The sequence below is a fragment of the Pleurodeles waltl genome, chromosome 6 (genome assembly GCF_031143425.1).
Source record: "Pleurodeles waltl isolate 20211129_DDA chromosome 6, aPleWal1.hap1.20221129, whole genome shotgun sequence".
NCBI classification, from domain to species: Eukaryota; Metazoa; Chordata; class Amphibia; order Caudata; family Salamandridae; genus Pleurodeles; species Pleurodeles waltl.
The window spans coordinates 1165155675-1165168775 of NC_090445.1; the positions used below are offsets into that span (position 1 = coordinate 1165155675).

Here is a 13101-nt window from a genome sequence, read left to right on the forward strand (position 1 = left end):
ACACACACACACCTTGAACATTCAGAAAGTACACACACACACACCTTGAACATTCAGAAAGTACACACACACACACACACCTTGAACATTCAGAAAGTACACACACACACACCTTGAACATTCAGAAAGTACACACACACACGCCTTGAACATTCAGAAAGTACACACACACACACACACACACACACCTTGAACATTCAGAAAGTACACACACACACACACCTTGAACATTCAGAAAGTACACACACACACACACACCTTGAACATTCAGAAAGTACACACACACCTTGAACATTCAGAAAGTACACACACACACACACACACACACACACACACACACACCTTGAACATTCAGAAAGTTCACACACAAACACCTTGAACATTCAGAAAGTACACACACACACACACACCTTGAACATTCAGAAAGTACACACACACACACCTTGAACATTCAGAAAGTACACACACACACACCTCGAACATTCAGAAAGTGCTTTAAACATCCCCTATACCAAGAAAGTGCTATACCAATATCAGAGGTGGATGTGAGGACAAGATGTCCTTGCAATTTGCAACACGAGCGAATTATGTGTCTGCATGACTGGAGAATAATTTTAAAAATCATATCAAAACCTTGTTCTTGTACCTAACAGTTTTGCAAAAAATGTCTTGTTTTTCCATACTGTTTGTTTTACGTTCATTGTTTTCTCAATTTTTGCTTTACTGATTAAAAGAGGACATTGTTCTGATGCAGAATATTAACAGAGTGTGCCCTGTCCCTGAGATGCGAAAATAAAATCTCTCCCCATCTTGGCAACAACAACCCCAAGTGACCCTTAAGTTCCTTTTCAAGCAGTGCTCCTACTTCAAACTATGCCTATAAGATTGTCTCCTAATCTCCTTTTAAGCAAACAGGGTATTTGATTTGGAGTCTGTACTTCAAATCGATGTTGCTTGTGCACAAGTTGTATTAACATGCCTTTACATGGTTGTATTTTTGTACAGCATCAGAAGAGCTGACCATTGCAGGAATGACTTTCACAACCTTTGATCTTGGAGGACACGAACAAGGTAAGAACGCAATTTTACTTTGTGATGAAGTACGTGGAAATAGAGGTGTGATTGGATAAAGCCGTACATGTTACTACCTTCTTTAGTTATTGCATCTTTTACTACTCTCCAACACCAACTTTGATTTTAGAGGTGGGAAAGCCAGCAAATACTAAGGAGAGCCCACCCAGGGTCGAGCAGGTTCCTAATAGCCAAAGCATGAGCCAAGTTTAAGATTTTGCATGTGGTTCTTGCAACATATGTCAAGAAACGTAGGATCGGTCTGTTCGGACGAAATTATTTTCCTGCTTCAGAGGGATACACCTACCAACAGTCACACTTGGCCTTATGCTCAAGGTGCTTATGCTTCCTATATTTATTATCTTTCTCCGTACCTTTTTTTCAAACCCTTTGTTTGATTCTTCACTGTACTTAATTCCTTTCTTCATCGGTCTACAGTTCTGAAACTTAAGTATGAAGGCCTAGCTGCCATGATGTTTATTTTTTCAGGGAGTTGATGTGAACAGATCACATAGTAATGCTTATTTTACAAATGCGGAGATGTCACACTGACTGTTTCTGTGGGTTTTTTTTCTGGAGACTCTTAAGTATGTTTTCACAACATTTTCACCTGCAAGATTTATGTATAAATCAACAAGCTGTTGTGCTAAGGTTGTCTGACGTGGTTTGACTTCAAATAGTACATGAAAAATCGTATTGAGGCATGAACTCCCTTCCTTACAATATAGTTTGATAATCTTAACCCTTGTTAATTCTATTTGGTTCCTATAGATTGAGTTACTAGCCTTTAGTACAAGTAACATTACAGATAGATGATCTTATTACAAGTAGATCAAATACTACATCCTGTGCCTCCAACCAGTGCTAAAGTGCATATGCTCTCCCTACAAACATGGTAACATTGGTTCATACCCAATTGGCATATTTGATATACTTGTAAGTCCTTAGTAAAGTGCATTACCTATGCCCAGGGTCTGTAAATTGAATGCTACTAGTGAACCTGCAGCATTGGTTGTGCTACCTGCATAAGTAGTCCCTTAACTATGTCTCAGGCCTGCCATTGCAAGGCCTGTGTGTGCAGTTTCCCTGCCTCTTTAACTTGGCATTTAAAAGTACTTGCCAAGCCCTAAACTCCCCCTTTTCTACATATGTCACCCCTAAGGTAGGCCCTAGGTAACACACAGGGCAGGGTGCTATGTAGTAAACATGCAGGACGTGGACATGTGTAGTTTATATGTTCTGGTAGTCTAAAACACCTAAATTGGTTTTGCACTGCTGTGAGGCCTGCTCCTTGCATAGGATAGCATTAGGGCTTCCCTCATACAATGTTTGAGTGGTAGATTCTGATCAGAAAGGGGTAACCAGGTCATATTTAGTACAGCCAGCACGGTAATGCAAAATCCTGCTAATTGGTGAGGTTGGATTTTATATTACTATTTTAAAAATGCCACTTTTAGAAAGTGAGCATTTCTCTGCACTTAAAATCCATCTGTGCCTTACAGCCTGCCTCCAGTCCACGCCTGGGCTGGTTGACAGCTCCCTTGTGCATTTCACCCAGACATCCAAAAATACAGGATACCCTGCCACACCTGCACTCATCAGCATACTGAATGGGTCTTCCTGGGCTGGGAGTGGGGAGGGCCTGACACTTACATTTCAGAGGCTAGTGGTCCACCCTCACAAAATGGACTGCCAAACCCCCTACTGGGACCCTGGCAGACAGACCTGTACTGAAAGGGGACCCCGTGCACTTAAAAAAACACTCTTTGAAGTCACCCCCCACTTCAAAGACATTTTGGGGTATATAAACTGGTTTCTGACACCACCAAATCATACCCTTCCGGACCTGAACCGGCAACCTGTCAAGAGGAATTTCATGGCTGCCCAAAGGACTCATCTGGACTGTTGGCAGAAAATGACGGCTGCCCTGTGACTTTGCTGAGAAGTGCTCTCCAAGGGCTTGGATTGAGCATGCCTCCTGGTTTCTGAAAGCCCCAGGGCCAAAAATACTTCATCTCTTTAAGGCGCTCCTTGTGTGCCGAAAAGCGGCGCACAGCCATGGTGCGACCGAGAAATCGCTGCACAGCCGATCTGGAGCGACGCAGCACCTGCCTTGCGACTAGAAATGCGGCTCACAGCTCTACCGGATCGATGCACAGCCCAACCAGAACGACGTAGCCCAACTTCCTGAGTGAAGAATTGACGCATCGCCTGCCGGATTGACACAACGCCTGTGACTTCATCCCAAACACCCAGGATTTCCACGCAGGATCCCTGGGCATCAAAAAGAACCCACCATTGCAGTGAGGAACCAAGACTGCACACCGGAAATCGAAGCAAAGCCCTTTGCAACGTGGAAAAAAACTACGCATTGCCTGTGCAGGGCTGGAAATTCCAACGCACACCCTAGTGATATCTCAACTTGTGCTTATTGAATCTTTATTGTTTTGACCTCAATTTAACCAGATAAATATCATATATTTTTCTAAGCCTATGTGGTGTATTTTTGTGGTGTTTACACTGTTACTGTATGATTTATTGCACAAATACTTTATACGTTGCATTCTAAGTTAAGCCTGACTGCTCAGTGCCAAGTTACCAGAGGGTGGGCACAGGATAATTTGGATTGTGTGCGATTTACCCAGGCTTGGATTGTGGTCCCTATTTGGACAAAGGTGAGTACCTCTGCCAAATAGAGACCCCATTTCTAACAGTACCCAAAAGCAAACCTTCGACTTATAACTAACCTCTAGCTCTTACCGGCCAGGTATTATCCTTTGGTCCTCCCTCAGACTCATCCACCCAAATCTGAGCCCAAACAAATACTCATATCCCCATAGAACCTGTAATATCCTGTTCAAATCGCTTCTCATCTTTAACCCTATGTGATAATACTTTGCTGAGCCACATACTATCCCTGCCAGATGAGACCAGAACACAGGTAAAGGATCTTTGGGAAATTATTTCCGTCACGAATGCAGAAAATACGGACGTAAAGTCAAAGGTCCACCTATTAAGAGATTCTAGCTTGCCTGGGGTGTTAAAGGCAGGATGAGAGACAAGATGTGGGTATTAACTTGCTAGGTATCCTCCCTTCAATAAGCTATCACAATGCACCCCAAAAGAAGTGCTTCCGTAAAGAAGTGCTCCAGTGCCCGTTACATTCTTTTGAGAGCCAAAATTGTGATTTTCAAGCACCACCCAAACTCAAGGATTCTGTTTAAACCCCATGTTCCACCTTGGCAGAGGAATACTTATCCCAGTCCCTGTTCTCTGTGTCCTTAGTTGATTGACTGGGAACCCTGTCTGAGTCATAATTACTTGTCTAATATTTATTCAGGGCTCTGGCTGAGACTCCAGCTCTACTTTAACATTTAATGTATTGAATTGCTTTGACCAAACACAAGGTCCTTGTCCTCACTCAGAAGTTTTCTACTCAAACCTCTGAGCATTAATTTACTAGGAAGGCGACAACATCACTCCAGATGTCCTCCATCACACCACATAATAAATCCATTAATTTAACTTGAATCTCTTGGAATATTGCAGTGTTCAAGAGAGCCAAATGGGCACAAGAGGACTGGGAGGCATACCTTGATATTGAATTGCTTTGACCAAACACAAGGTCCTTGTCCTGATTCAGGGGTAATTTCTACTCCAACCTCTGAGCATTTACTTACTAGTACTAAGATCTTTAAGGAGGCCACTGCCATAGTGGGCAGTGATTTCAACCGAAGCTTTGAGCCATCAGCTCTGTTAAGGGACATTGCTGGCGAAGAAGATAAAGTGTAGTGCATTCCACAACCTTTAGGCCCCTCTATAGCATCCCTGTCCAAGTTGGGCTTACAAATGATAGATTTCTGTTAATGCTGCCACGTGAGAGCCTGCAATGGCCAGAAAACCTTTGGCTTAGTGAGGTGTCCTACTTTCAGAAAGAACAGTTACTAGTGCCACATTGTTTTCATACTCTTAGATTTATCTTCTTGGGACCGGTTTATTGACATGGAAGTCCTCTAATGATGTGAAAGTGACACTTTATCCTTTGGGGAATCCCGACTATTCTGATTCACATTTGCGATTACATGGTGGCGATCTAATTGTTATAAAAATGCGGAAGAATGATAGCTGGGAATATGTTATAAACAACGAGGACAGTATTGCCAACTATACCACTGTCTGGCTACAACTTTGTGTATTTTGGCAGATCCAAAATCTACACGCCACACAGTTAAGGATTCCCATGTCAAATGGTTTGAGGCTCTGAAAAACTTTTTCACAAAACCTCAGAGTATCAGGACCTCCGTCCACTAATTCCATGTCGTACAAGACTTGCAGGATAGCCAAGAGTTCCTTAATTAAAGCAATCAAAAGTGGCTCTCCTTGCGAAATCGAGATCGCCAGAGTTTATTATTAAAAAAAAAAAAACTCAAAATATGGCCAAAACATCTAGGAATACTGCTATCTGGGAGGAAATTTTGAGCACTGTACGGTCTGGATATCAAGCTGCCTTTTGACACAGGATCAGCCTCGGTACAACAACTAGTAAAATGAAACTCGAAAATAACATTCTCCCTCGGGTTTGCACTAGCCGTTTTCAAACCTTTGTGGATATTAGTCCTCCTTCTGTTCCACGACTGGATTTGAATAAGGCTGGATACACCCCTTTAGCTACAACCTCCCTACCTGAGCAGGAACAAGATAACGATACAGGTTACTTTTTCTTCCTGGTGGAAATGGAACGTGCCATTAGCTTGCCAAAAGCAGGTACGACCCCTGGACTGAATAAGATCCCTGTGGTTCTTTTTAAATCGGAGCCCGCCGTTTGGGCTCCCTACTTAAACTTTGTTGCCAATGTCATCAGGGCAGGTTCCCAAATCCCCGCTACCTGGAAAGGAGCAGAGAAGTAAACTAATGCCCAATAAGCGTAATTAAAAACTTTTTGCAGGCAAATTATAGATCGATGAGAATATCATTTTCTCCCATTTTCAAGCTGGATTTCGCTCAAAGGCGAGCACTGTGGACCAAGTTTTCAGATTCCAACTTATTAGATGGAAAGTGGTCCAGATACATAGATGTAGCTTCTACGTGGCATTTGCCGAACTAAAGGCTGCATTTGAAATGGGCACCAGGGGGGAAAGCCCTAAGTACACTGGGCCTCCCATCTGCCCTTTTGGACATTACAGTACTGCCACACACCAAATGACTAAATAAAAGTTGCCAAGAGGGTTAGTCAAGGTTGTGTTTTGGCCCCAAAACTATATCTTCTCTTCATAAACTGTTGTGTAGAGTTCCTTCTGGACTGTCAAAATGACACTCCAGTCCTAGGAGGTTTGAAAACACAAGCTTTGTTGTTTCGGGATGATACCTTGCTAGTGTTCAAAAAACCAAAAGGAATGGTAACCCTACTAGCCGGGTTTAGATTGTTGTGTGCTAATCACACCCTAGACATTAACACCAGCAAAACTAATTTAATGGCTGTCCATCCAGACTTACACTTTAAACGGGTCATTAGATGGGAGGTTGAGCTTCAGATTTTGACTACCTGTGGGTCCGCGTATCAAGCAGTAATTCCTGGATCAGCCAGATCGACAATAGCACGCTTAAACTAATTATTGGGGCGGCTTCTATACTGAAAGTTGCTACGAATACTACCCTTCACCCTGTTCCCCCACTTTTAAAACTAGAGAGCTCAAGCAGGTGCAGTCTGAGGCGGGGGGAGTAGGGTGGCATAGCAGTATTGATCCACTTGGGGTTGCTGTGATAATAAGTTCTTGAGCGGTACTCAAACTCTCTCAAAGTATACCATTGGTAATTAAGCTAGATTTGGTTATATAATCCTTTATTTCGCCTATAAGACTCAAATCACAATGAGATGGAATCTTACAGAATGTGCCTTAAGGACATTCTGGATATCCAGAGGTTAGTGGAGAGGCTTCCATGGCTAAAACATATAGACTGAGTTTTGGACCAACCCAGCCTCTATTATTCCTTCATCCTTAAGAAATGTAAAGTCCCTCTTGTGGGAGCACAAGGAGAGGGAACCAATCCAACAAGCAATTTCAGGCTCACAAACAGATTCCTAGAGATAAAATGATTTTCATTGTTTGAGCCATATATGGATGATATTGATCCACCTTATACAAAAGTCCTTTATGTAAGATTCAGGTTAGGTGCCCTTCCGCTAGCAAGTTCTACTACTAAGTGGAATGGCTCAATTGAAGAGAAAAAAACTTTTCCCAGTGTGTATCGAAGCAGAGGAAACGGACAAACTCCTCCTATTCTGATGCTTAAAGTATTTCAGGCAGTGCAAGGGTTGGATTGTGCCCTTAAGTCACACCCAGGGACTATACCAGTATTTGGTCGCATGGAGAATTTGCAGGACAGACACCATGTCTCGTGTAGTATTTTCTATTGCTAAATAACTTGATTGTTTCTGGCCTATTAGATTTAAGATTCTATCCTCTTGCTCTCATTGAGTTACCATGACCCAAATACTTACAAGAAATGATCTCGGCTAGGAAAGGAAGGTTTTATTTGCTGCAGCAATTGTGTACATTTTAATGCAAAAAATGCATTTTAATAATGGCATATAAAAGATTACATTGTTATCCAGGGCTAGAAGGATCTGAGCTTATTTTTAATAGATCCAACTAAGGTTGTTCCTAGTTTTAACGACCTACTACAAATATTAGATTACTTTTCTTTTAATAAAAATATTAGAGCTTTTTAACCATCAAGGGACTTTTTAGGGTGATTATATAGACGCTTTTATGATTGTACTTTCTAAAGCACTTTACTACGTTATACATTTGTTTTTTTGTATGTAAATGCATGCAAAACTGTTAAAATTATAAGTGATATGTCAACGAATAGACCTTAGATACAGGACCGAGTATATGTACATAGCTTGAAATTGTAAAATGTCAATTGGTAATGTTGCTTTTAAGATCTTTGACAGAAATAAAGTGCTTGAAACTTAACTGACTTCAAAGAGAAACTTTGGCTCCTTATGTGGTGCCTTCAAACTGGGATACCATTTCTTCCGTATTTTTTAAAACCCCGACAGCAGGTGTGTACTATACTCTAAAAAATAAATAAATTATGCAACAATTTAACATAGTGATATCAAACCCTTCTGAGTTACTGCAATATATCTACTGTATCTCTTAATATTTAACTTTCTCTGGGGCATCAGGGAGGTAAGATAGTGTAGGGAGAACAAGCAGAGTCCCAATTTATTCATGATAGACATGATTCCCACTCTTGCCCTCTATCCAATTAATAAGTGGGCTTCCAGCAAGGTAGTGTGCTTTTAGATATCAATTGAAATGTGCTTTCTTGCTCACTTTGCCACTGTTTCCTCGAAACATAGTAAAATTTGGACAGAATCAGTGTGAATCTTTTTTCCATCAACGACCTGTAGTCTAACTGGAATCAGTCTAGGCTTGTTCTCCTTAGTACTAATTTTGTTTTGAATTTCTCTAGCCCTTCATGTCTATTGCACAACAGAATTCAAGAAAGAAAATGATGTAATTGATTTTGCCTTACTAGTCCATTCTCTGGGCTTCATTTACTGTCATCCCTCTCTGCTTCAGGCTAGCAGTGAAAGTGTTGACTGTGCAGCTTTGTGTTCTTTGGTGTGTAGTGTGGTAGATTTGAGAATAAAGATCTGGTATTGGAATTGCTCCTTCACATCACAGAGATATTCTTGGTCTGGAACGGTTGGGACCCTTTAGCTCTTGGAACATTGTTGAAATTATCCAATTGTTTTCTCAAATAGCCATAATAGTTAGGAGTGCATTTCTGAAATTCAGGTTGAAAGTATGAGCGTTTATTATTCTCCAAACTTATGTTTTATTCTCAGCACTTTCTAAGCTTTTCAATTTCCCCTGCATACTGTCAACCACTTTTTTTTTTTTCTTTTTGTGCATCGTTTTTCATAGAGGAGACATTACAGTCCATTTGTGTGATTTCTACAGAGCTATCAACGTTTTGAGCAGCTTAGTAATCCTAGAATATATTTCTACTGCTGCATCTGAGATGGAAGGTAGCAAGCATTATATCCCAAACTCACACCTGTGGTTCAGTGTCTCTTTCTGTTCTGCTGCAATATGGGGTTATATTCTCTTGCTGCGGTTCGGTATGCCTGAAAAAACCTTTGTCCTTCATTTGCGTGTTCTTTCCTGCAGCATCATTTAAATAAGCATTTGCAATGCCAAGGGTCTCGCATTCACCTAAGTTTGAACTATTAGCATTGTAATGCATAACTGGACTTGTTTTGCCACATTAATTGGTCAACCCTGCCGCATATTTTGGTCTTTCTGATGGATACAAACTAGCTGTGGATTCCTCACCTTATGAATTTATCCTTGCGCCAGCATCCGACGGAAAGTCTTCTTCCTATCGCTCCACGTTGACGAGGACATCACAGTTGTACAGCTCCACGCGACTCCGTCTGACGTTATTGTGCCAATAAGCGGTCCTCACTGGCGTGCTGATGTCAGTTTCTTTTTTTCCGTGCCTTCGACGCTAACGTGTTTTTCCTGGCTTGTTGGATAGTGTGTAGCTTCAGTAGTTACAATGTCTCCCCTGAGAAAATTGGGTTTCAAGCCTTGTAATGAATGTGGCGGTAGGATGTCGGTCACTGATCCGCATGGGGACTGCCTTTGGTGTCTTAGCTCTGAGCACGATGTTGAAGGGTATGGCTCATACCAGAGCATGAACCCTAAGGCACTAAAAGAAAGAGAGGCCAAGCTTTTCTTAGCGAAGGCTAAGAAGATGGGCCACGAGGGCTTCATCTCACACTTCTTCCAAGAGGCACAACAAGCGCCGTCGTCATGACTCACGGAGCCGATCGAGGTCTCCATCTGCTAGACGTCAAAGTAATTGGGAGGTGAGCCCTACTGTGACTCCACAGCCCCAGAGTCCAGAAGTATCTCCAACGCCGTCAGTCTATGAGGTGGCTCCTCATAGCCCTCAGTTTTCACGGGCGCCGCAAGACCCTGATGTGCAGCAGCAGGATCAAGATCAGAGATATCCTGCCTTCCCGGCTCCGGCAACGGATCCGGCTGCATTTTGAAATGCCATGTATGCTGTTTTCCAGGCTTATGGCCCCTGCTGGTGCACCGGCGGGTCCCACAGGACCATTAGCATTTTCACTGGGCTCTCCGGCTAAATATAAGATGAGTCAATTTATGCCGTTTTGCCCGGTTGAGGGTGCCGGGTCGACGCCGATGATGTCTCCTCAAGGTATGGCGTCACCATCTAGATCCCTGGCGCCGTTGCCACCTTCGCGTCAGCTGACGCCGATACTATCCCCTGGCCAGCCGGCCCCATTACCTGCGTGCCAGCCGACGTAGAAGAAGGCGCTGTTGGAGTCAGTGTCTGCGCCGGGTCCGAGTGATTCTCGGATACATCCATCTTCTGTGCTCGGTCGGGATTCGGAAGTGGTGGCTTCGGCGTCAGTGGATTCGATGTCGTCGCTGAGGCTAGAATCCCGCTTGAGATCTCGGAGGAAGGCCTTGCGTCTCCTTGAAGAAGAAGAAGAATACCAGCAGTTGGAAGAGGGCGAGCTTGTAGAGCCTTTGGATGAATACCAAGGATTGGGGTCAGCCAGTGGGCTGGATACTTCCCCGGAATGGGACAATTCATCTCAAGGGGAGTTTACGGAGGAGGCAGCGCCATTCCATTCGGTCATTAGAAAGGCAGTGGACTATTTAGACCTACCTTTATCTGCAGCAGAGGTAAAGACAAATCTGCTAACTGAGGTACTGCATCCCTCTACATCTGCGGCTGATCCTTTTGCTGCCCTTCAACAAGGTATTGTTGGAGCCTATTATGGACCAACCCTGGAGAGTTTAGTGGTTCAAGCGTCTTGCTCCACAAAGTCTGCTCCTAGTTCGTTCTCTGTAGCTCCATCTGATAGAGAGTCCAAACGAATGGAACAGTCTTCAAAAAAGATCTTTTGGTCTTGCAGCATGGCGCTCAAGGCTGCAAACACTACCTGTGTGCTGGGCAGGTATGTCCATGCCCTTATGGACTCAGCCAAGGTTATTGGTCGGGGATCTACCACAGGATGCACAGAGGCCTTTTGGAACACTCTTTTCGGATGCACAGGCTGCGGCGCAGCAGATTATTCAATCTGGCCTTGATACAACAGACTCAGTTGCTAGGGTGATGGGGACATCTGTTGCTACAAGGAGGCATGCTTGGCTGAGATCCTCCGGATTCTCCTCGGATGTACAGAGCACCTTACTAGATTTGCCCTTCGATGGTGAAAGGCTGTTTGGGGAGAAAGCAGACTCTGCCCTTGAACGTTTCAAGGAGAGCCAGGCTACAGCAAAGTCCTTAGGCTTACAGGCTACCCCGGCTGCCCTTTATAGGTCTTTTTGCAGGTTCAGAGGGTTTGGTCATGGGGCGGTTTTTCAGAGGCCCCAGTACTCAGCCCGACAGCCTGCCAATCCATCTTATCGACCCTTTAGAGGGTGTGGGAGGGTTAGAGCTAGAGGGGCAGCCCAGCAGCACCCTTCTTCATCCTCTTCCTCTGGTGGACAACAGCAGGGGAAGCAGCCCTAGTTTTCCCCACTTTATCGAACATGCCTCTCCTGTAGGGGGGAAGACTTTGTCTTTTTCTCCACGAGTGGGAGTTGATAACAGCAGACTCCTGGGTGTTAAATATTGTGGGAAAAGGATATGCTCTCCCCTTTCAGGAGTTCAAAACCTTCCCCCCCCCCCCTTCTACCCCAATCCCTCATTTTGTTCAGAAGACAATCTCCTGTTGTTGCAACAGGAGGTTTTGGCCATGTTATCAAAGGGTGCGGTAGAGTTGGTTCCAGAGCAGGAAAGGGGTCAGGGTTGTTATTCAAGATATTTCCTGAGACAGATCCTAGCCCTGAGGATTTTGAATTGGTTCCTCAAGCAGGAGAAATTAAAAATGCTGACTAACGGTTTGTGGTGGGGTCGCAACATTACCAGTTTGCGGTTCTTCCGTTTGGGCTTACTTCAGCACCTTGAGTCTTCACAAAGGTGATGGCGGTGGTTGCAGCACATCTCAGGCGGAAGGCAATAGCGGTATTCCCTTACCTGGACGATTGGTTGGTCAAAGCCAAGTCTCCAGAGCTGGCGCTGCATCACCTGCAGGTGGCAACCCAGTTGTTGTTCGATCTGGGGTTTTCGGTAAACGTGCCCAAGTCTCACCTGGAGCCCTCTCAACACCTCCTGCTCATAAGGGCAGTTCTGGATACAATATTGTATCGGGTCTACCCTCCGTCTCAGCGGATTCGGGACATTCAGGCGCTGATTCCAATGTTTCGAAATAGAGCGGTTGTTCCGGTCCTCAAGTCCTCACGCCTGCTTCGTCTGTTTGCTTCTTGCATTCTGTTGGTCACTCATGCGCACTGTCATATGAGGGCTCTTCAGTGGTGCCTCCGTAGGCAGTGGTTTCAACACAAAGGGGATCTCGAGGATTCGTTAAGGATCTCCACGGACACCGCAGCGGATCTACAATGGTGGGCAGTGGACGGCAACCTTTCCCAAGGAAGGCCGTTCTCACTACCACCTCCATTGGCCACAGTTGTTACGGATGCCTCCACTCTAGGGTGGGGTGCCCATCTGGGGGATCTGGAGATCAAGGGTCTTTGGTCTCCGGTGGAACAGATGTTTCATATCACTCTGTTGGAACTGCGGACGACACGTCTGGCTCTCAAGGCCTTCCTCCCTTCCCTTCGTGGTCAGTCGGTTCAATCCTCATGGACAACACTACAGCGATGTGGTACGTAAACAAGCAGGGAGGAGTAGGGTCGTACCTTCTCTGCAGAGAAGCTCTGCGGCTCTGTTCCTGGGTTCAGGACCATCAGATTTGCTTGATGGCAAATAATTTGGTCGGGGTTCTGAATGTACGTGCGGACAGTCTCAGTCGGCACTTCTTGGCCGATCACGAGTGGCGTCTCCATCCAGACCTAGTCCGGTACATCTTCGAGATGTGGGGGTCTCCGCAGGTAGAGCTATTCGCCACTCAGGAGAATGCGGACT

At 44.4% G+C, this 13101-nt stretch overlaps 1 protein-coding gene across 1 annotated transcript in view; it reads left to right on the plus strand.

Annotated features, from left to right (window-relative positions):
• The window catches only part of SAR1A (secretion associated Ras related GTPase 1A), a 193870-nt gene that overhangs the window by 98113 nt on the left and 82656 nt on the right, over nucleotides 1-13101 (plus strand). The window contains exon 4 of the mRNA XM_069240378.1: nucleotides 1006-1071. Coding sequence (XP_069096479.1) covers nucleotides 1006-1071 — 66 coding nt within the window. The remainder of the gene's footprint in view (nucleotides 1-1005; nucleotides 1072-13101) is intronic.